The sequence below is a fragment of the Cebidichthys violaceus genome, unplaced genomic scaffold (assembly GCF_023349555.1).
Source record: "Cebidichthys violaceus isolate CVI_PGR_0920_01 unplaced genomic scaffold, fCebVio1.0.p SCAF_2, whole genome shotgun sequence".
Lineage (NCBI taxonomy): Eukaryota > Metazoa > Chordata > Actinopteri > Perciformes > Stichaeidae > Cebidichthys > Cebidichthys violaceus.
In genome coordinates this window covers 22,919,504-22,943,673 of record NW_027176372.1, presented here as the reverse complement: position 1 = coordinate 22,943,673, position 24,170 = coordinate 22,919,504, and the positions used below count along the sequence as shown (strand labels likewise).

The 24,170-nt window shown below is 43.9% G+C and overlaps 2 protein-coding genes across 2 annotated transcripts; one reads left to right on the top strand and one right to left on the bottom strand.

The window, feature by feature from the left end:
* Positions 1-612: 612 nt before the first annotated feature.
* Positions 613-10,808, top strand: neil3 (nei-like DNA glycosylase 3). Its single transcript, XM_068715200.1, has 10 exons — positions 613-806; positions 888-997; positions 4,351-4,485; positions 4,848-5,061; positions 5,946-6,020; positions 6,313-6,479; positions 7,742-7,905; positions 9,443-9,857; positions 10,183-10,342; positions 10,500-10,808. Exons 1-10 carry the CDS (start codon positions 702-704, stop codon positions 10,680-10,682), a joined length of 1,728 nt encoding a protein of 575 aa, XP_068571301.1. The 5' UTR covers positions 613-701; the 3' UTR covers positions 10,683-10,808.
* Positions 10,809-10,907: 99 nt separating this feature from the next.
* On the bottom strand, positions 10,908-20,681 carry aga (aspartylglucosaminidase). The gene is made up of 9 exons (XM_068715201.1): positions 20,339-20,681; positions 17,597-17,750; positions 16,009-16,121; positions 15,294-15,406; positions 13,807-13,915; positions 13,010-13,085; positions 12,775-12,882; positions 11,381-11,514; positions 10,908-11,127 (listed from the first exon to the last, which is right to left on the bottom strand). The coding sequence occupies exons 1-9, from the start codon at positions 20,460-20,462 to the stop codon at positions 11,027-11,029; spliced, it is 1,032 nt and encodes a 343-aa protein (XP_068571302.1). The 5' UTR covers positions 20,463-20,681; the 3' UTR covers positions 10,908-11,026.
* Between the last annotated feature and the right edge of the window lie 3,489 nt (positions 20,682-24,170).

Genomic DNA, 24,170 nt, shown 5'->3' with positions numbered 1-24,170 from the left:
CCACTCCCACATGAGGCTGGTGTGCAAATTGCAGAGGGTCTAGCGATGATTTCACCTGCGGTCGGAGGTGGGCCAAGACCAGCCTCTCCAGCACCTTCATCACATGGGATGTGAGGGCAACTGGTCGGTGGTCATTGAGGCCATTAAATCCTTATATTTGTAAGACTGGTCCTAAAATGAATATGTTACACTGTATCAAGGGTTTGCATGTAAATATTTTGAGTAAGCTTTACAAAAAGGCTGCAAGTTGAGAAATATGAATATAGCCAAGTATCTCCATTGTTTTACGATTTCACATTGACTTCCCATGCCTGGTGGTTGAAGTAGTAATTGAAGTTAAAGGCAGTAATACATCAATCTGTACACAAACAAGCTATAAAAAGTGTTTTTTTAATGTATTGTAATGTACTGATTAATGCTCATGCTGTGCAAATGTAGCGACCAGTAATATAATCTTCTGAGTTGTTGTGATTACACAGTACAGGTTAATTGACAGTAATAGGTTATTATTAATGAACCGGCGTGCGTTCGATGCGTTCATGTACCGCCTACTTCCGGATACAAACCGCACAACGCATGCGCAAAAAAAAAATTGAATCCCGTGGCGGGGAATCGAGACGACGACAGGAGAGTTTTACTTCCTACTCGGCCGCTGCAGGACAGTTTCACTGCTACGCGTCTGATTACAGCTGAACTCGGAGATGGTTGAAGGTCCGGGGTGCAAATTAAACGGAGAGAAGATCCGCTCTAAGGTCCGAAGAGGACAGAAATGGAAGGAAGCCAGAGGCACTTTGATAACGTCCACCGTAAGTTGCGTTATGACGCAGTTAGTTAGTCGGTAATTCTCCAGCTCGTCTGTCGTTAACGCGTTTGTTGTCTCCGAACAGAAACACAACTCTACCGGGAATGCGTTCCACGGTTTAGTCGGTTGTTCGTTCACCGGAGTGGAAACTCTGGGCAAGGAGCTCTTCATGTACTTTGGCGCACGAACGTTGAGGTAAAGTACACTTTAATTACTACAGTATGCGTCATAGTACTCGTAGTAGCATACTTCTTAGTTTGCCAGAAAAACAGTTTGGGCTGGTTCGAGATGAATTGCATTATTATTATTATTATTATTATTATTATTATTATGAATTGTGCCTGCGAGGTGGAAAATATCATCATCATCATCATCATCATCATCATCATCAGCTGCTGCTGCAGAGAATAATCAGGAAGTCACAACAATATTCAATATTTACATCCTGCTAGATCCACCTGTAGTCCATACCTGTAGTTTATAGACCACAATCTGATTTATTTAAATTAGTTTGTAAATAAAATTTAAAAAAAAAAAAAAAAAAAAAAAATATATATATATATATATATATATATATATATATATATATATATATATAGAGAGAGAGAGAGAGAGAGAAAATAAATAAAGGTTAATAATAATGATAGTAATAATAATATTGATTGAAAAATGTAAAATCTAACTTGCCAGCTGTTCACTTAGAGCTGAAATACTGATTAATAACTGAATAATAAATTATTATTTTTGCTTTAAGTAAATACAAATAAATATCACTTAATTTTACACCAGAATGCTATTTTTAAAGCTCATTATTTAAAATAAAATTCTCCCGTGTTCGGGTGCTTATAGTTATGATTATAGACTGAGTAATCCTGCAAACGATCATTTGCTCAGTGAGGACGTACTGAGAGTGTACCGTCTCTGGGCCTTCATGGAGAACCGGTTCTGAGAGGCAGCCTCCCGTCGTTGAAGTTATAGAAATGATTGCATTATAATAATATATTATTATTATTATTATAAGTGTCTTCCAAATGCTTTTTGTCACATGGGCTCTATGCTTTGCAACAATGTTACAATCAGTACAGGAAATGATTCTTTGACTCCTTGCTGATTTTGTAAGTGGCCACTAACAAAGAAGCCTCGCCAGACTCCGGACCTTCATCCCAGAGAACTGTGCAAAGTGTGTTAACACTTTATTTTTGATCAATTTACAAAATGAAAAGTGAGCGAACAAAAGAAACATTTAAATCAAATCAATATTTGGTGTTACTACCCTTTTAAAAAGGTACATTTGCAGACATGCTGCCCCAAACCTGCAAGGAACCTCCTCCGCGCTTCACTGCTGCCTGCAGACTCTCACTATTGTAGCGCTCTGCAGCCCTGCAGGCGAAGAAGAACTGCCTTCTTCTACAGCCAGATGTTCCACATGTTGACTCATTAGTCCAGAGCTCCTGCTGCCATGTTTCTGCTCCTCACTTCCTCTGTTTCGGTGCGTCGTTGAGTCGCTCGGCCTTGTGTCCGTGTCGGAGGTTTGGCTTTTTGGCTGCAGCTCTTCCATGAAGTCCACTTCTGGCCACACTTCTCCGGTCAGTAGATGGGCCGTACCCGGGTCCCACTGGTTCCTGACGGTCCTGAGCTGACGGCACTGCTGGACAGAAGGGAAATAAGCTTCATGTGTTTTTCATCTGCTGCACTGAGTTTCCTCGGACGACCACTGTGTGCAAGTGTACCTTCTTAAAGGGTGGTAACACCAAATATTGATCTGATTTACATTTTTCTTTTGTTCGCTCACTTTGCATTTTGTATATTGATAAAAATAAACAATTATTATTTAGATTTTTCAAAGCATTTTTTCATCGAGTACTGTGTGTGTGTGTGTGTGTGTGTGTGTGTGTGTGTGTGTGTGTGTATATATATATTTATATACTGTATTTATGTGTGTGTGTATATATTTATATACTATATATATATATATTTATTTATATACTATTTATATATATTTATATACTGTATATATATATATATTTATATACTGTATATATATATTTATTTATATACTATATATATTTATTTATATACTATATATATATTTATATACTATATATTTATTTATGTACTATATATTTATTTTTTATATATTTATTTATATACTATATATATTTTATGTACTATATTTATGTGTATATATATATATACTATATATATATATATATATAGATATATATCTATATATATATATATATATATATATATATACAAACACACTCGTGCTTTACTTTTGTAATCGACACATTGTTTGATAAGTGTTATATAAACAACATTTATTATCAAAACACACAATTTGTTAACAGATTAGGCCGCCATTGAGCGACATAAGACTAATGGCCGACCGTCATACGTTAAATTGCACAAACAATTAGGATTGAAGACAAATGGTTGGGATTTGTTGTCAAAATTAGGAGCCAATCGGCATCTTTGATCAGGCGACAGCCAGGCGTTTTCCCATGATGCCTTGGTGTCTCGCTGTCGGATGAGAGGAAACTGGGGCCTCGTCTCTCTAAACTGCAGTGGCCTCGATGGCTCCAGGTTATTTTTCGCCCATGTGTGTGTGTGTGTGTGTGTGTGTGTGTGTGTGTGTGTGTGGCGTCGGACCGAGTCTGGACACAAATCTAAACCGGCGTTCATTGTGCGGCGATGGCCGGGGATCAAAATCGGCGCTGGCCTGGCTCATCTCGAACGAGCCTGTTTACCGCGCGGTCCAATACCCGTATTACCATACCGTCCAGTGTGCCAGGAATAGATTAAGTACGTCCCAATACCAACCACACATCCAGTATGATTAAAGTACCAGGATGCTCTGCTGCATCTGGTCGCCTTCTGCAGTAAGCAAGCAAGCATGCTTCTCTGGCGACCCTGACCCACAATCCTCTGCACAGCAGGTGTGTGTGTATATATATATATATATACACACACATATATATATCTGTGAGTAGCCTCACTTCTAGCTCAGTCAATGCTACCCGGGGTTTTGGTGGTTAATCCAAATCCTGTTACGCTGTCACTTTAAGTGACCCGATGGACCGCCAGCAGCAGAGGACGTCAAGTCAGTTGAGAAAAAAAAAACATTCATCAGTTTTTGGTTAATCCATTGACTCAAATCCTCAATAAATCCAGACACTTCTATCATTGATTTATGCAGCTAAGAGACATTAAAGGGATCGTTCAACTGTAAAAACAACATTGTGTGATCGTTAACAGCTGATGCAGTTCTCACAGTATATACTTGTACATGTCGACCCAACCCAAATTGTACCGGCTTATAGCGTCGCACTACACTGATCGGTCCTCTTTCGAGGAAGGGAGCAAGCAGGATGAAGTGTCCTTGCTCTGCGTGAGGACCCTTCAGCATATTGGGGTTTCCAGTGTCTCCCACCACCGGGCCTCCTCTCCGACAAGTCTTCTACACAAACGGAGACGTGTTATCTGTAAGTGCAATTTGTCCTCTTCTTTCCTTTATGCTCCCATCCTTTTTTCTTTTTTTTTTTCAGAGTCCATTTTGGGATGAATGGATCAATGCGTATAAACCCTGCCGAGAGGACGGATGGGACCGGCTCCGCGCCGGTGCTGCAAATACACCTGACTAACGACACGGTGTGCTTCTTTGACAGCGCGGTGGAAACAAGGTAACAATGGGGGACGCCGGCGTAGCCCGGATAGATTGAGGTGACGGAGGTTCACCTTGGAGCGCGAGTCTCACTCAAGCGGGCATGTCCTACATTAGGCTGTGTCTGAAGACGCCGGCTGTGCCGTTGCATGAAAAACGCGGCGTGGACATTTGTCCCGTTCACTGACTGTAAAGGTCCCCGGTGTGCCGTTCGGCAGCCAGACGCGCATTTATTTCTGCCGTCTGAAAGCTTAACTTACCTCATAACAAACTGTAACGGAACACATGAAGCCATTTTTTGAAATGTTTAACCTCCAGAACCTCGCGGCCAGTTTCCTCCGGTGTTTGTGAAAGTGCGTTTTTTTTTTTTTTTGCTCGCAGGTTGACGGAGGACTGCGAGCAAAAGGTGAGGGCCTTGGAGGGTCTGGACGTGTGCTCCTCCAAGTTCAGCTTCTCCCGCTCCGTGGAGGCGGTGAGGAGCCAGAGCGGCAGGATGCTCTGCGACGTTCTCCTCGACCAGGCCGTCGCGCCGGGAGTCGGCAACATCATTAAAAACGAAGCCCTGTTTGACTCGGGCCTCCACCCGGCCGTGAAGGTACGGCGAAGATGATGGATGGTGTTCTAGCGGAGGAACAGAGAGAATACAAATTGCGAGACAACTCTCACAGAAACGCACAACCTTTAAGCTCCTGCGTGATTGACTGATGCATTGCAATGAGGAGGGCGAAGCAGGGGAAAGACAAACAAGCGCATTGCGACACAGATTTGATTTCCTTGACTGTATGTCGTCTTTGTCGAGGGGTTTTTTCCCCCTCTGACTCTTAACATGATCGTACAAAACGGCACGTTAACATTTATTATTCATGATCTGAAAATCATTATCACGTGAAATGTGAAGGATCCAAACGCCTCACAGTTCTCTCAGGAAATATTCCCATCAAGCAAAACCCCGGGAAAGAGAGAAGTTTTTATTTCTTGTGAATACTGCTACTCCGCAGCGATCACCAGGGCTTTGGTTTGGCTCCGCTCACCTTTTTTAGAAAGTATTAGATGAGGGGGGTTTAAAAATACAGCAGGCTGGACTTTTGGCCCTTCTTCTGGGACCTTCTCCAGTCTTTCCGAGCTTCCCCTCCTTCGTCAAAGCCTCAAGCTGTCCTGAACAAAAAAAAAAAAAAAAAGCTACAAGTGGTGTAAGTTTGTGTGCTTTCTGTTCTTCGCTCTGTGTGAGCCATAGTTGGCTTCTTTGCTGTCTGGCCTTCAAGTCTTGGAAATACGTTGTATGTCATTTTTTTGCATCATTTCAAATCCAGTTTTTCTCGTTTTTTTTATATTGTTTATATGCTTGTGTTATTGATTTGCTGACTGTGAAGCGCCTTTCATCTCTGCCTTGAAATGAAGAGCTATACAAACCAGGTTTGTTCTCTCTCCGTCTCCGTCGGCGAAACCGAGCCGCTCACTGTCGCCCGCTTGATTCTCCAGGTCCAACAGCTGACAGACGGGCAGATCCAGCACTTGGTGAAGATGACGCGTGACTTCACTCTTCTGTTCTACAAGGTTAGAAGTTTCTACGTCGATAGTATTTAAAGTAGCGGTGTGGCTCCGTGTGTGTGTGTGTGTCGGTTACTCGCAGGTATTTAGACTTGACCTGCAAACGCAGATTAACTTAAAATCCTGCATTGCAGAAGAAGGAGAGGAAAAAAAGCCAAAGCCCCACCGCCCAGAGAAAAGATAAAACAAATATTCCTGTCCATGCATAATAGATAAGTGAAGGAAGGTGAATGCTCTTTATCCATATCTCTTCTTTTATTCACTCTCGTCCGTCTTCCTCCTCATCTCTCTCCATCAGTGTCGCAAATCCGGCTCTCCTCTCTACAAACATTACAAAGTCTACAAGCGTCCCCGGTGCGGCCAGTGCTCTCTCGGCATCACGGCGTGTCGTCTGGGAGACGGCGGCAGGATGACTTACTTCTGCGGGAGCTGTCAGGAGGAGGATCCCAGCGGGGTCGACGTCAGGTACGCGTCCTCAAGACGTTCTGCCACTTTTGACTGAAGCACTTTTGACTGAAAGTGTCCGGCGTCCTCGCGAGGATCGCTTTTGGTGTCGGTGTCGCTCGAAGATATATTCGATACCGATAATGTTTCCAGCACTAGATGATGCTTGATCTTTCAAATAAAATGTCCCAAATGTAGGATAAAACCTTTTTTTTTTTTTTACACTTTAATAATTCTTGATTCAATACCAATTCATTTTTTTCCAAACCTAGTCTTTGCAGAAAGTTCTAAAGCCTTTTATAGATAATACGCACAAATTTAGCGAGGCCATCTTTGCAGGCAGATGGGCTTGGCAGGGAGTGGGAAGTGTTATGTGGGGGGGGGGAATTAATGCGCATATATGGCTGTGTTTGCCAGACAGGGCACAGGCTCAACACCTCCTGGGTTGTATTTGAGCAAAGCTTTGCGAGGGGGTTAGAGCCTAAAGCCCTTACAACGCATTACGCAGCCGATAAAGCAATCTGTGAGGAAAGTTTCCCCCGAAAGCCGCCGCTACTTTCCTCCTCCGTGACTGTTGGCGTTGCAGATTTGCCTTCTTGTCAAACACAGCGGAGCTTGGTGTCAGAGCGCTAACATGTGTGCTCGGAGCAATTACGTGGAAACCCGGTTGCCTTGTCGCATATCTTCATCCTCTGCTTGATCTGCAAATGTTTGTCAAGTTAAAGTTGCCTCTTCTCTTTGCCTGGATCGTCTGTAATCGGCTTACAATAACAGTATATGTTGTTTATATTTGTACCGCTCTTATTGCACTTCCTAATAATAATGCCTGTAGTATAAATAATACAGGATTGTATGTTTATGCAGAAATAATTTAGGAAAACTGTAAATTAATGCAATGAAATAGTCATTTATGTTCCTAGTGTGGAAGACTCATTTTCTAAAAATGGAAATAAACTCAGTAGCCAGTTTATTAAGTACACCTAATTATTATTATTATTATTATTATTAGGCCTAATTACAGTCATTTAGCAGATGCTTTTATCCAAAGCGACCTACAACTCAGTATCTATCTACACACCGTAGACGCAGCTACAGGAGACATTTTGGGGTTCAGTGTCTTGCTCAAGGACACGTTGACGTGAGACTAGACGGAGCAGGAAGCCGGGGATCGAACCGCCGACCCTCTGATTGAAAGGCGGCCACTGGCCACTCCACTTATCCACGGTCACCCCGTTGTAATACAAGTTTTTTTTGTGTACGGTATTTTGTGCTGCGGTCTCCAGTAAGCTCCCGGTCAGGAACAGTCTGATCAGCTGGTCCCACGGCGAGAGAACCGACGACCACGTGGCCAAGAGGGAGGAAGAGGACTGGGCCTGTCGGCTCTGCACGCTCATCAACCGGCCGGCAGCGAAAGCCTGCGACGCCTGCCTCGCTCCAAGACCGGAGGGTGAGTGAAATGTCCCGTTTGTACAGTCGCTGAGTTTAATGGGGTGACAGAAGGTCCTTGTTAGCGAGAGATAAAAATGATAGTAGCTGTAGTTTCACTGTTTAGCTGAATGACCCATGAATGATACTGTTTGTACTTCTGTGTGTGTGTGTGTGTGTGTGTGTGTGTGTGTGTGTGTGTGTGTGTGTGTGTGTGTGTGTGTGTGTGTGTGTGTGTGTGTGTGTGTGTGTGTGTGTACACACACAGTATATTGCGGGGCAATGAGCGTGTCTGTCAGTCGGCCATTTCTCTCCCGACTATGTTGAGATTTCGGCAGCAGTGAACCAGCGTTTGAAAGAAACGTCTCTCTGCTGCACAGCTGAACGGTTCACTTTGCTTATTTGTTTATGTATTTATTTTTAGGATCCTACTGCCAAACGTCTTTAATGATGGCTGATTGTGCAGCTGTAAGAGAATCACAATTGATTCTTTGATGTGCTGAGCTGAGCTTTTCCAAGTCGACCTACGTTTTTTAGCCTCGACTCCGGCAGTTCGGTTCTGATGAAATCACACTTTGGACAGACACTTGGCTGCATTTACAACTCATTTAGATTACTTTGCCATTAAAAGGTCTTTAGCTGTTGATTAAACGTAAAAAAAAAAAAAAAAGCCAGAACAAATAAGACATCAAAACCTCATCCCTGGTGTTCAAAAGTGTCCTTTTTGTGTCGCTCATCAGAGGCTAGCAGAGGTTAGCTAGCTAGTAGCATCTCTACCGGAGTGTTCATCGGAATTATACCGTTTTTTTTTCTTCATTTATGTGAATTATTAAGCATATTTTAGATATATAAAAAATAAGTAGCTTTGTGATTACCATAAAAATGTTGTTTTTTTTTATTTAATCTGAACATGCAGCAGTACCTCAGCACCCCACTAGATGGCTCTCTGAGGCCCACCGGTGGCTGAGAACAGCAGCTTTAAGATTTTGAATCTTTTTTTCCAGGGACTGTACTTAATAACCATCTGAGTCTGAATGGTGACGTCGACTGTTCAACATTTAAATACGACTCAAATATAGATACACATGAGAGTTGACCTCAATATTTAGATTTTCATTTGTAGTCGTGTTCCATGTTTCTACCATTGACCACTGAGCTGCTTCACTAAAACAGCAGGGGGGTTAGGGTGCCTTGCCCGAGGGCACATTGACGGCTGTCGAGCGAGGGGAAGAGCAACGCTCGACGACGACTCTGACGTCGAGCGTCGTACTTCACCGTTTACTGAAAGCCCCGCCTACTCATTTCTTTTTGTTATAATGTTCCATCGTTTCACGGGACTTCTGCACGAGCGCCTCTTCAAGCACAGCAGCTTGTGTGTGACATTTTATTTGACGACACGGCGCGGCAGTCTGCTGCTTACTGGTAAATTTTTATAGCGAGATAACCGCTTAAAGCCAGACAACAACCTGCATTTTATGGGAAGCAGCCAGCGCGTCGGAAAATAAGCTGCAGCTGCCGAACATGAAATGAGTTTCTCACTCTGGCTCCCGTCTCCACAGTCCACAAAGATGACATTAACACTGAGGCATCACCCTTCACCGCTGATTTGATTAAATACCCCTGCACCGCCTTCAAGAAGCCACGGGAGGAGCTCAAAGTCAACTGGAGGTCTGCGTTCGGGACTTCCACCCTGGTTTTCTCCGACTCGAGCGAGAAGCCAAAGCCTGTAAACTCCCCGCTCTCCCCAGCCGGCAGTCATTTGAATTCCTTGGCGGCAGAGCGAGGTTTATATAAATACAGCGTCTGCCAAGGGACAACAAGCCCCAATTATGCCTCTGGTGGCTGGCAGAGGCAAAGTGCCGAGCTCTCCGATGGGGAATCGCTGGCCTCCTACAGTCACCCATCCAAGAAAATGAGAATTGATCACGGCCCCTTTCCCGGTAACAATGCTCAGAGTGGAGCCCCCGACTCAGGGTGAGTGAATCTCTCGCTTCGCCTTTTCATGAATAAGTTTATAATAAGAAGAAGTTGGGGGGTTTTTTTTGCAACCTCAGGGAGATAAGTGAGATATATAAAAAAAAAAAAAAAAAAAGCATGTGACTGTGAAATTGTAATGCAACATTGTTAAAAAAGAAAAGTTAAGATTGATGGATAGCCATAGTAGGACGCAATGCGAGTGCCATTATTATGCTGTTGAAGAGAGGTTGTTTGCTCCCTAATAAGGTGCGGTGCGACAGGTACGCCCGTGTTTCATCTCCAAACTAATAAGACTCGTTTTCCTTCGCTCCCCCCCCGTCAGGATGAGTAAAACGGAAGCGTCTTCCGGTCCCAGCGTCCCTCGCTGCGCGTCCCACCGCCGTCCGGCCGTCCTCAGAACGGTCCACAAGGACGGGCGGAATAAGGGACGACGGTTCTACGCCTGCTCGCTTCCCAGAGACGCCAAGTGTGACTTCTTCGAGGTGAATGTGGGGGGAAAAGCGTTGTGTAGCTCCGGAAAAAAAAAAAAAAAAAAAAATCAGTTTCAGCTCAGCCGCAGCGACGCGTCGGCATCAAATTTAAATGCCTGAAATAAAAGATAACAACATAGTTAATAAAAACTTATTTCCTCTGTTGCAGTGGGCCGACTTGCACTTCCCCTTTTGTCACCATGGGAAACTCTGTTTAATGAGGACCGTCGTGAAACTGGGACCCAACAACGGCCGGAGTTTCTACATCTGCAGCTTTCAAAAGGGTAAACAGTGTGACTTCTTCCAGTGGGCAGAGAATGGACCGGGGGTTCCAACGCTCGCTGGTCGTTAATGTGTTTGACTTCTGCGTGAGACTCTGTGTATATGTTCATTTAAATACACGGATATAGATACATAAAGAGACTCTTTCACGCATAATTAACGTGGTGAAATACACAGATTTGTACTGAACTGTTAATGTGTGTGATATCTATCTACTGTATGGCCTTTAGTTGTATTTGTATCATGTCTTAGTTTGTGTTTCAACGTTATCGTGAGAATGATGAGTGAAAACAAGTGAAAGCAGAAACAATTGCATTTTATTTTTCCAATTAAAGCGAGCCTATAAACACGGCATGGAGAGCGTTGATTCATTTAGGTTCGTAGAAGAGATGCACACACATGTCCTACAGCGTTTTAAAAGCAGTCCACAGACTTCAGCACCGGCGAGCCGGACTCTGAGTTTGACACCATGTAGTGAAACTGGGACAGACCAGAGGCTTTGTTACAGGCGGCACCTTAAGAGATAAAAAAAAAAAAAAAAAAAAACAGAAAAAAGGTTTTATCTCCTTTTTTCATTTATCCGTTTACAACAGATTTTACTAATTATTTATACAAATTAAAAGTCGAATGCAACTACATAACGAGACTCACCTCATCCGTGTGTTTATGCATGTGCATCTGCTCGTCTACGTCTTCGTAGATGCGAGCGTCTTTAACACCTTTATGACGGCGGCTGAACAGTCCGTATTTGCGAACCTTCACACTCACCATAATGGCCCGTCGCGTTGGCACAGACGATGGCTCCGAAGAACTCCGAGTAATGCCTCTTGATTCTGGAAATGGCCGTCTCGCAGGCTGCCGAGGGATCTGCCCCGGCCCTCATCAGCTCCACGGCCAAGTAACTGTTGGCAGGGCGACACAGGCGGACACACATGAGGCGAGCGCTAACAAGTGCTGTCAGGGCCACCGACCGCGATGATGATGATGATGATGGGGATGATGATGATGGGGATGATGATGCGCTTACAATTACGGTGTGGGGATGAAAATCCGATGCAAACAAATCACTGTCATGGAAAAACTGATGAAATATCAGTTTTTGCCTGCCAGCCTCACTCCATGGAGAGGGAGAGAGAGAGAGAGAGAGAGAGAGAGAGAGAGAGAGAGAGAGAGAGAGAGAGAGAGAGAGAGAGAGACGTCCCACTAATATGTAGACGTTGACCCTCACCGCCATCCTGATGACCAACACACTGTGGGTGTCATCGCCCCAAAGTTTAAGATTATAAAGTGGCAAATGTGTAGTAAACGTATGCCAGGAGATGTACATCTGTGGGGTTATTTTCCACACGAGAGAGAAAGCTAATTAGTTCGGAGAGAGGTTCTTTAGATTTCAAAGTATCTCATAACGCTCGTCGAAGGAAAGGTTCGGGATTTTTTTGGACCCAGCGTGACGGATGTCAACGCGGCCTACTGCTGGAGATGTGTCGCTGCTACGTTTTGACAGAGAGGTCCCTGGGAAGGCTTGTGATCATACTTACAAAAAAAGTGTGTGAGAAACCATGGAGAATGAACGAGAAACACACAAACGCAACCCCCAATCGTTCCAGGAAGTGAATCAGAAAGCTATGATTGAAATAGGCGGCCCCTCAGGTAGGTGTGTGTGTGTGTGTGTGTGTGTGTGTGTGTGTGTGTGTGTGTGTGTGTGTGTGTGTGTGTGTGTGTGTGTGTGTGACTATGAATGTAAAGCTCAGTGCACCTTTAAAAGAAAACACTGTGTGTACTCCCCAAACTATCCTAGATAAATAAATCTTTAAAAATAAATAAATAATAAAATAAGCCGTCGGGAGGCTGCCAAATTCTCAACAGCCTGGAAACAAAAAAATATCACTTCTTCTGAGCAATGTACACATGACAGTTTTGGGGCAATGTAGTCACACCTCCACTCTTTTATAATAATGTCGTTATGACTTTCAGTGAGAGGTTCACTCCAGAAATTGGCTGTTAAAAACAAAAACATTCCTGTTATTAAAAAAGAAGTAGCAATAAACCCCGTTTGGTGTGGCGTTCATGGAATTTAAAATGCAACGATGTTGAGAGAGAGATTCTGATGGATCAGTATTCATGACAGGAAGGTATTTTTTTCGTGTACGTTTCGAACCCACCTCGGCAGGAAGCGCATCATGAGGTCTCCGTCTCCGGTAGCGGCGGCGCCGCCGGCCGAGCTGTCCGCGTAGGCCCCGGCTCCGACGATGGGAGAGTCCCCGACACGACTGCGGGACGGGAACAGGGTTTTAAAAACCCGACGCCACAGGTGCGGACGAAAAGACGGCACCGGCTCTCGTACGCGGTATGCAAAAAAACGTGATCCACTGTAGGTTACGACGCTGATCTACGTACCCTGGAACTTTGTGAGTGAGACCGTTGGTCGAGGTACCGGCAGCCATGTGACCGTCTCGATCCAGAGCCACCATCCCTGATGCAGAAACCCAAAAAAAGAAGCGGTGTTGAAACGTCAGCCGTCCCCCAGGATGTCCTTTTTAGCTGAAGAGAAAGTCACTTCGAGCCCCTTTTTTTTTTTGTGAGGTAGCGCTAACACTGCTGCAGGTTCTTGACAGCATATTCAATTCCTAACGATTCCATGGTGCCCTGATCCCTACAGTGGTCTGGCTCAACAAATACAAAAAAATACAATTTCTGTAGAAACAATAATTAATCATCACATTTCTTTTTCAAAAGGGGATATATGAGGATTGCCTTTCCACTGCTTGTGCACGTACATTTGTGAACACGCAAAACTGTGGGAAAAAAACTGTCTGTGGATCAGACGCCGTGTGACTCAACGAGCCGCTCACAATTCGGCTCCCCTTCCTGTGCCGCATGCAGGCTCTTTAGAATAAAAACCGCCCACGGCTCGAGTACTTCCTCTGCAAAAAGAGCGCCATGTTTTTTTTATTCGCAAGATAATCAGAGCAGACTGAACTTTTTTTCAGGAAGGGAGGGAGGGAGGGGTGTCTTAAAGAGACAGGTGCACAAAAAAAAGACTAGTAGTAACCCCAAAAAATACAAAGCATGGACCTGAAAATGAGCTTGACATTGTCTAAAAATTTGAGAGATTTGTCTGGACAGAAACCAGAAGTGAATTGTTCCCCCGTTAACTTTGCTTCACGTTCCGTTGTTACCGGGTAGAAACCTACCTATGGTGTCATGGGAGCGCGTGTTGGCACGCCGCGCCCTCTCGTTCCGCCTCACCGTTGCTCCGGGCTTGTAGGGTCCACAGGACTCCGAGGGATCTGGAGAAACGTTCTTTTTTTTGGACAGGAAAGAAAACATCGAAGGCGTTTGCATAATTTCACAATCAAGGCGTGTGATAAAAAATTGCAGCCGTTTCGCGTTTTGATTTGCTGTCGTGTAACGAAACGAGCGGGTTTGGCACCTGATAATGAACCGGGGGGGGGGGGGGGTCTCGTTCTGTTTGGACTCTAGTATCTTATTTCTAGTGACTGAACCATTAAATGAACAAAGCGTCTCACTTTAAATATCCTCCGCAGTCAAACCCCCCCCCCCCCCCCCATGTTTTATTGAGACCGACTACCCGGCGTACCCGAGGGTGCTGCGGTGTGAGAAAAGGTCCCCCCCCCCCCCCCCCCCGTCTCTCTGCCTCAAGGTGCCTCCTCTGCTCTCTCACGAGTGAGTGATGCACCAGCTTGACCTGCAGGGAGGCGTGAAGAAGTTCATTCTGCCCCCTTTGATGTTACATGTAAGTGGAAGTCTGCTCGAAAATGTCACATTTTTGAGTTTAAGCGAACAAAAAACGCGGGGGCCATAAAAGGTAAACTTAAATGTTAAAGCAAAGGTCTTTTCATACGGCGTGCATCTGCATCAGCATTACCTTTATACACGCCATTAATAAACCAGAGTCGGGAGCAACCAGTCTGCTTAATGAAAAGGCATGTGCATAATTCATAAAGCAAAAGTCTGAAATATTCCGTTTCTCGACGGTGAAGGTAGAAACATTCCCTGTGAGGAGCTCCTGTGACCTCAGCAGCGATCTGAAGCTGGGCCCAAAACGAAGAGAGCGACAGGTGGATTGTACACTATTGAATGCATACTACTACGGAGACCAATACTTAGTACCTTGTGTCTTGTAGTATTTGTTTTTGTTGCACCTCTTAAACCAAATCCTCAGCACATTTTCGGCTAACTTGATCTGCGCTCGCCACAATAAAACGGATGTGTTGGCAGCAGCGGTGGAGCGATGACCTTCAACAACGCATTTAACTCCTGTGTTTAGTGGTGAAAGCGGCTCGGCGGCCTTCAGGGGAGGTGCTTGAACTGGACAGTCCCAAGTAGGAAAAAAAAAAAAAAACGGGTGATAATTTGATCAACTCTCTGGAGCAATAATGGCCGAAAAGAAAACAACAAAGAAAATCCGATCCTGGAGATTTTTATGGGGCATTGTTGAGGAAGTGAACGGGTTCGTTTTAAAAGATAGAAGCGAGCCGGCGCTGCAGGGCATCACCTCCACCACCACTTTTTATGAACTTCTTTAGTATGCCTGTCAGTTTCTCTGCTTATTATCAATCTTTTAGAAGCAGCACGCCTGTAGCCGATGCAAAGTGAGAAAAACACACACTCTAATACACACACACACACACACACACACGAGCGCGCGCACACACACCTTTCGATAATTAGGTTGGCAGTTGCCCTTCAGCCACTGGGAGAAAATATTCACAGATTTGTTGGTAGTCAGGTCTTCTGCGATGAAGCCCATGTTTTCAGCAAACACAGACGCTGTAAAGAGAAGAGAAGCACTGCTTTCAGGTCAAGTTACTCTCTCTGGTCCACGCTGACCTCTGACCTCTGACAGGAGGGGGGCTGGAGGTCATCTCCTCTCGCTTTAGGCAAGTCCTACATCGCCGCTGTTTGGAGCATGGACCTCACCGCTCCTATAAGGATTACGTTAGGATGCACATTTGATTTAATGAACTGAATCTCCCTGTTTTTTTTTTTTAGGATATCTTGAAAAATGAGTTGTGTTATTTGGTTGACAAGTCACTCGTCACAGTGGAATAAATTGGCCTTCAGTGTCCTTTAAATGACGTGCAGAGATGGAAAAAAGAAACTGAAGGCCACGCATTCATCGCTACCTGCTGATGTTCTTTGGAGCAAAGCTTATTGAAGCGCTTCAAAAAAAAAAAAAACGAATGCAAATCCAAAAGAATCAAGGCGTCTCCTTTAAACACGCGTGTTAGATCTCTGTTGGTCAGTATATTTTATCCACATGCATGTTTACATACGTGACTGGATTTCTAAATGTCAAGATTATCCCTTCAAACACGAACCGCATTTAGTTTTCTTTCCTTCCACTTTTGTGGGTATCGATCGCCACGTACCCGACTCTCCCACCAGCAGCGTGTGGTCAGTGCGCTCCATCACAGCTCTCGCTACTCCGATGGCGTTCTTGATTCTTCTCAGGTCTGCGACTGCACCCACCTCCATCGTGTCCCTGGTCACAAAGAGCACCCAGGAAATAAGCACCATTACTGGGTGGTTTTTTTTGAGAGAGAGTGGGTCCTCGTTTTGTTCGTCATCGTGCGACGATGAAACGAGCGACGCGACGACCTCCGCATTCCTGCCAGTGACATCACTGGTGACATCACCAGTGACATCACTGGTGACGTCACCAGTGATGTCACCGGTGATGTCACCGGTGATGTCACGCTGTCCCACCGACCTGTGGCTCTGATGCAGCTCTCAAACTGAAGAAAAAAAAAAAATCTGCTTTTGCCAAATGTTTGATTGAGGACGGGAACGCATTCCTCACCTGTTGGACCTCGAGGGTACATATTCTGGTGACACTGAACGTAAACAGAACTTTGTTGTCTTTAACTCTTACATGTCGCGGTTGAGACTAGCTAACTAACGTCCCGTTACCCGTTATATCTGATGCGTATGAATCGGATAATTATACAGGAAAAATAGAAACCCTCTTTTATATAGTGCGATGATGCAATTCACTGGAAACGCCTGGTGATAAATACTACATCTGTTCAACCTCTGAGGCTGCAGCTTGTTGTGCTGATGAAATGAATTGCATCATATAGGTGCTTCTAGTATTTACTCACCAGAACAGAACTAAAGTCTCCTTGTTGCGATAAAGAGTCGAGTGTCTCCCAGACAACGAGATCAAACAATGGACGCTGCACCGTGAATGCATTGCAGCGGTTTGACTGTACGGGTGTTTCGCTGTCTGCCGGTGGTTCTTATGCAGCTATATGTTGGATGGTGTGTGTGTGTGTGTGTGTGTGTGTGTGTGTGGGCAGACTATCCTCTCCCCACAATGTATTCATGACTATGTCACCAAAAGAAAAAGTGTTTTTTTTCCAATATTCCATATGATAATAAACTGCTTTCCTTTTGTCTGGCGTCGCAGAGCTGGCATTTGCCTCCCGTGATAACTCCTGAACGTGAAAGTGTTCGTAAGAATGTAATAACTGGCAAGCTTTCACATCCTAATGAGGATCTTAATTAGCGCTTTATTAAGGAGAGAGAGGCTGGCTGGAAAAGGTCAAGCAGTCGCAGCTGTAAATGTTAAAAACAGATAGATGGCGCCGGCGCAACTTGTGACAGTAACACGATACGCTGACGGCTGCTGCCGCATCATTTCAGTGGCCTTTTTTTGTTTTTTAATTAAATATAGGTAATTTATGTTCGATCTATTCCATGTTTGTTTTTCTTTAGTTTTATGAAATTCAGAACAGCAGCACTGATGAGAGATTCCAGCGGAAAACAGAAGATTTGAAAAAGATGAGACTGAGCTGGATAGAAACCAAACAGCTGTTCCAAAAGCCCAAAACGCACATTTTTACACGTTACCCATCTTCTGAAATAACTGCATCACAAATATTCTGATCCATCTCATTTCCTATTTTTTTTTTTTTGCTTTCAGCTAAAAAGCGGCGTTCGTGCCCGCGGCTTTACCCGTTCATGATCATGGCGTCCAGCGTGGTCTCTCCGGACTCGTCCGGGCTCCCGCCGTAGCCCACGCTGCCATCACACTGTTCCATTTGGCAGCGGGCGCAGCCCCGCTCCACCGCATCCAGCGCTGAGCCACCAGACTGCAGGGCACTCCATGCTACAGCACGAAACAGAGCGAGGGGAAACAGTCAGTGCACAGAGAAACTACAGGGACAGGAAGTAAAGTAGTGAATTCTGGGAATTCTTCAAGAAAGTTTGCGTCCTGTTCTGAGACTTTACCGTACAATTCACATCTTGTTTTATAGCAATTTTGACGGCTAATGCAAAAGAAAACACGTTTAGCAAACCACATATTGCTTCAGTTGAGCATTAAATATAAGTAATGATTTCTCATCCTATAAATAGTGAACAACAACAACAACTCAGCCGTGCTTTCTTGGGAGATTGTGACTAAATGATGCTAAATATGTCGGGTAATTATTGAAATTCAACGGATCTATTTGTCCTCTTTACATATCTGCACAGGTGAGTTTAAAAAGGTTCAGGTGCGTCGACTCATTTAGGATCATAAATACCCCGAAAATTACAGAAGCAGTCGTCAAATATTGGGTTCCAGCCTCCCTCCAACAATGCTCATTAAATATGTACATAAAGATAATCTAAATGAGACGCTAACACATGAATTACTGCAAACAAATGTTAACAGGAATGTACTGAATTGTGCGTGTAAATACATAAAGATGACGCATGAGATGACCACGACGATGGATTCCTAATAAATGGAATGTGAGCTGACAAGCATTTGGTCACTGATCCCCCAAGTGCCCATGGGTGGGGGGGGGATCAGAATACCAACTGGCAGCACCGTCACCAGCTTGCCACTAAATTCTCAGACCATCACACTGTGTTCAGCGGGACGCCACCACCGATCCCTCCTCTTATCGCTCATGATTCATCCATCTATACATTCTGTGTGTATATATATATAAATATATATATATATATATATATATATCTTCTTCGGTAGGTCCTCTTGTCTCAGGATATATTCAACACATATCAAACATTACAGTCCTTTTACGCTCGGAGAAAACGCAGCAGAATGGAAGGAGGAGATTAGCCTGCTATTCTCAGCTGCTTCTGTAAGCCCCCCCAAAGGAGCAGAGATCTGCATGGGCGGATCAATGGGGGCTCACAGGCTCCTCTTCTAAATATCTACCCACGGAACAGATAGAGCATTTTTCATCTTCACACCCACCTCGAGGGAGGGGGGGTGGGGGAATCGCCGATGCACATCTGATGAATTAACGGCTGTCCGTCCGTCAAATGGTGAGATTTTTTTTTTTTTTTTTTTTTTGGAGGTAACTTTAATCACCTGCAGGTTTTTGATGACGCCGCTTGAGATGTGTTCAGCTGGTGGAAGTCCACGTGACAGATTAGTCACAAGATTTTTTTTTTTTTTGGGGGGGGGAGTTTCAAATTGAACATGTATCATCCTGCAGGAAATCAAATAGGAAGCGCCGACCCGGCAGTTGAAGCCAAGCGGGGTTCTGCCCGTTTCATATCGACCGTCCCCATCGCTGACGGCCTTACGTACTTTACTGGGAAAAAAAAGAAGCACTTTATAATAGTGTGAGGGGCAAATCTGCCTGTCAGGGTTTTCACATCTCACTCTCTGTCTTCTTGGCCAATAAGATGACAGAAAATAATGAAAAACGCCTCGAACAATTCACTAAAACCCAAGGAGGTGTCTTCAATGTTTGGGTTTTTAGATAAGACAGCGACAAGCTGATATGTTTAATTGATAAATGACTGAAACAACTCATCAGTGGATTATAATAGTCGCTGATTCATGTTCTATCCATCGACTAATGGGTTCAGCTGTGAATATGTAATCAGACTTCTAATCAAACAAACATTTTTTGGGCTATGATGAGTCATCATCATATGATTGGGCTATGATGAGTCATCTAATAGCTAAATGACAGCGATGACCATTTGCTGCTAAACTAATTCATAACACGACAGCTCCCGCTCTGCAACAAGACTGCTGAGACATTCGATGACAAATCGTATCAGGACACATCAACAGGAGGAAAGATGATAATCCTCAGATGTCACGGCGTCTTATGGCTCATCTGCTGAATCAAATCATTTCATTTGGGTACGTTTACATCCATGTGAACCGGCTTGAACATATTATTTATTTTTAGACCGCGAGGCTCAATAACCAGCATTAGGAGAATTTTCCCTACATAAAAAATATATATCTATATATATTTTTTATATATAGATATAGATATATATATATATATATATATATATATATATATATATATATATATATATAGGTATATATCTATATATACTAATAATAGAATATTAGTATATCTTTACAGAATACTAATAAGATTTTACTTTTTTAATGCTATTTTGCAGGTACTTAACTCATCAGGTGACCATAATGAAATTGAAAGTATAGAATACACAGAACAGTATATTTGCAGTATAGTATATAGTATAGTATGTACATTCATTGCATACATTACAGTCGGCTATTGAAGCCTTTATTGCAGAACTTCCTGTAACTGACATGCAGGTGCAATGCTTTGATGTTCAAAACTATTAAAGTAGTAATAATAATAAGTTTGGGTGTAATTATGCAAGTTTCTCTGCAGATTTTGCAACACTCTAGACGGAATGAAACTTTGGAAACAGTCACGTGAGCGCACGGCCTCACTTTACCTGCAGCCGTCGCGTTCTTGAACGGCCACGTGTTGATAACGAGAGGCAGCGAGGACTGTCCACCTGGAAGCAGCAGCAGCAGCAGCAGCGTGAGAGGAAGAATCAGCAGCAGCGACGCCAACATGTTGAACCTGACAAACAGCCGCGCGCACAGAGAGAACCGCGGCACGTCACGTCCTCTGCATGGCTCCGTGAAGGGTGCGTGATATCCCAGCAGACCGTCGCACAGAGCGAGCTCGTTACACGCGGTGTGTTTTCAAAGGGAGAGTTCGATACACTTTGCTTTAATGTAGCGTTTTCGCATGTAAACTTCCTACAAAAAAAAAGGTGCCGTCTCCGCTTCCTTGTTGTGTCACATGCTTTTAGTGGGCGGCTTCTTCCTTAAAGGGGCAGTACGAACACCTCCATCCATAACATCCTTTATATTAAATATTCAACCAATGCAGCAGTTTCCATAACCGGAAGTTTGTCAAAAACAGTGTCAACATATATACTAGGGAAAACATTTTGAATAATACAGAATACTCACTTATTCTGTGTGATATTTACAATTAAGGGACATAATGTCAAGTGGCTGGCAATGTTATGCAATATGAAAGCTAGGCCGATTAGACAGAACACGTGTTGGAAATCAAACATTTCAGGCAGGCTGACGTCCACCGTCACGCTAAATGCCAGCATGTTTTGCGTAAAGGCTGTTCTGCAGCATCGCCACTGAGCAAGGCGATCGGGGGAGGTCATGTTGGATTTTAAAACGGCAGCCATTTTTGACACGCGTCACAGCAGAAAGAATAGCACATGTTTAATAAGTAATATCACGCAGGTCCCTGCTGCTGCTGCTGCTGCTGCTGCTGCTGCACGCTGGCTCCTTCCTGTGGCTTTAAAGGAACTTAGCCGCCATTAACTAAAACTTCCAAGTCAAAAGGTCTGCTGTCAGAAAGGACCTGAATGGAAATCACCTTATTAGGGTAAGTTTTGCTTCAAGTGACTGACATCCACTTCTTCTCTGCTGTTGGATTACTGAGAAGTTCACTCTCTCCCCTCCGGTGACTTTGTATTTTCATATTAAAATCCTTCCAGTGAAGAATTTTAATGAGCGTTGCACCTAAACTGAGTGGGTTGCCTGGGCAGCTCCTCTTTTGAACTAACATCCAGTAATTCACACAGGTCTGCAGGATTGGCCTTTTTTCTTTTTTTTTTGCAACCTGGCAGAGTTCACCGTTTGCCCTCGTTCACACCAGAGCGCTCCGGACCGCTTCATGCTGAATACCACCTGACCGTGCCGTTGGCAGCTTGGGAATGGCGGTGGCTTCTCTCAAGGGAATTCATTCACCGCGGAGATGCCCGGGAAACCAAAGGTAAGCGTTTGCAGCTACGCGTTTCCTGCCTGTGCTTTCAGCAGAGGCCTTGGCTCAGGACGCTCTGTTTTTTTTTTTTTTGTGCTTTTGGCAAATGTCAGCGAGCTGACTAAGCTGCCCTCGTCGCTGACTGTCTCTCCCATTGGTCAGAGAGACACGAGTTTGTCTTTCCGGCTGTCCTGCAGATGTGCCTGTAGGAGATGACCTGCTTCTCTGTCGAGCTGCTGCAGCTGCTGTACAGGTGCATCAACGGTATTGATCGAGCAGCCGGGCTATTTTATTTGCTCACTATTGATTACTCTAGTGAAATATTAACATTCTTTTTTTTAATATATTTTTTCACCTACTTCATGTTTCTTTTAATTTATGTGCTAATTTGGTCCAGGGCATAGTCATGCCTCATATAGTTGATATGATTTGTTTGTTTGAGGGCTTGCATTAATATGGAAATGAAATGAAAATATGGCTACTGTCACACTATAACTCAAATTTACATTTCCCCCCCCCCACACAATTTATATTTAGCTCTACGCATTAGAACATATGTTTACTCAAGGCATTGCTTTAATGTACTTGGTGAGAGCGCCTTGATTGCCTCTAATAGCAGCATGCGTCTACATTTAGTTGCGGCATATTTCCCTTGTATGAAGACATTATATGTATCTTGCTGCATGTTTATTTAAAGATGAAGTCTGCACGATCACTGAGCTACAAAAGAGTGTCTCTTTGCCGCTATGGTTATGTGAAGTTTTCTTAAAGAGTAGAGCATTACTGTACGGCCAGAATAATCAGGCAGTTGCTTGATGCGTCCGACTGATCTTGCGTTGCCGAAAACTGATGAAAGCTAAAAGCCCAAATACCGTAGCTGCGTCTCAATTCAGAGGCTGGTTGTTCCAAAGGATGTTCTCCACAAAGGATGGTCTCTCAGAAGATTAAAAGTCTAGTCTGAGCCTGCACCTCTTTTTCCAAAATGAGAACAAGAGACCAAAACTAATTGGACATTCAGGCAGCGGTCCTCATCAACTCGTGAAGTTAAAAATTCAACTTGATAACCAGGCGGATGAACGAGAGAGCGTACCATTGGTTAATCGGGATAATGATGATGATAATGATTAAAACATAGATGAAGGCACATATGATGCGACATATATCTATGACAAGAACAACTGTGAAAGTCCAAAAAGTAACTTCAGCGTGACTTAGTGAAAGTTTTTGGATTCGCCTCAGACAGATCCAGAGTATCAAAATAAGAAATGTGAGTTCTGAAAGGGTTTTATTTTTCTATAAAGGACTGCAGAAAAACAGAAGATAACCCCTTTTTTTGAAATGGAATGTACCGTAGCCCAAATGTATCATGATTGATTACTTTATTTTTCTGTATGCTATAAATAAGGGAGCAGACGATCGATACAGAAGCCCAGAAAAGTCTACCGGGCTCACAGATGTTCTGGTTGTTTTTTTTGTAAGTGTGGCTTACAGTGAGTCCTGTGGAAACCTGAGCTCCGCTCCTTGTTTTCCCTGCTGGGTTCTGTTCGTAAAAATAAAATTTGCACGACCGTCTTAACACGGTTCACCTTGCCGCCCGATGCAGATCTTATTGGCCTATCAACGAGCAAACCAACGATGAATGCAAAGCTTTTAGATTTTAATGGTTTGGACTTTGATTACAAGTCACACATTGAACAGTTTCAGCACACAGTCGTCGGTTAAGTCTCATCTTTTAATCATTTTGAGCACATAAATCAATGTTCCGTCGGTCCTTTTTTCTTCATCTCCTTCAATTTGCCTCCTGGTAAGAAGAAGCAGACGATCGTGACAGAGTGGAAGGGAGACGGGTCGTGGTGAAAAGTTTTGGCGCGCTCTCCAAGTCGCACCATATGGCACCGCCTTGACACTGCGTACCTCCTGCTGGGTCTGGAGTTTTCCTTTTTAACTTCTCGGAATAACATATCCCAACGGAGGAGGCAAAGTGTCCCTCAGAACAGGGAACTTGATAGAATTGGATCCTCTCATTTCTTGCCAAACAAGAACAAAGCGTGGGCCGGGCGGAGGGAACTAACAATATAGTCTAACCTTGAGACGTGGACGCCAACAGCGTGCCCTCTTTTACATTATTCATACGAAAAATACAATTTTCACTTATATTTTATTCATTGGTTTTTCCTTAAACAATGGGAAGTCCTAGTGTGGTTTTGACAGGGGTGGCTGACGGAGAGAGAATGGATGAGAGAGAGAGAGTATTATTACTTTCACCAGCGTTATTGATCGAAATTAAAGAACAGCTGCTAAAAGAATAGCTTTTTAATAATAACTTCATCAGTCACCGATGTCCTTTCAGCTTGTTTGGTAATGTCCTTTCGTAACAGTCTCAGAGGGTACAACGCAATGTCAACGCAGGTGAAAGAGACGTGTGGATATCCAAACCACAGCACCGCCGTGTGTGAGACACCTGGTGGACAATGTCCTCTTCCCTG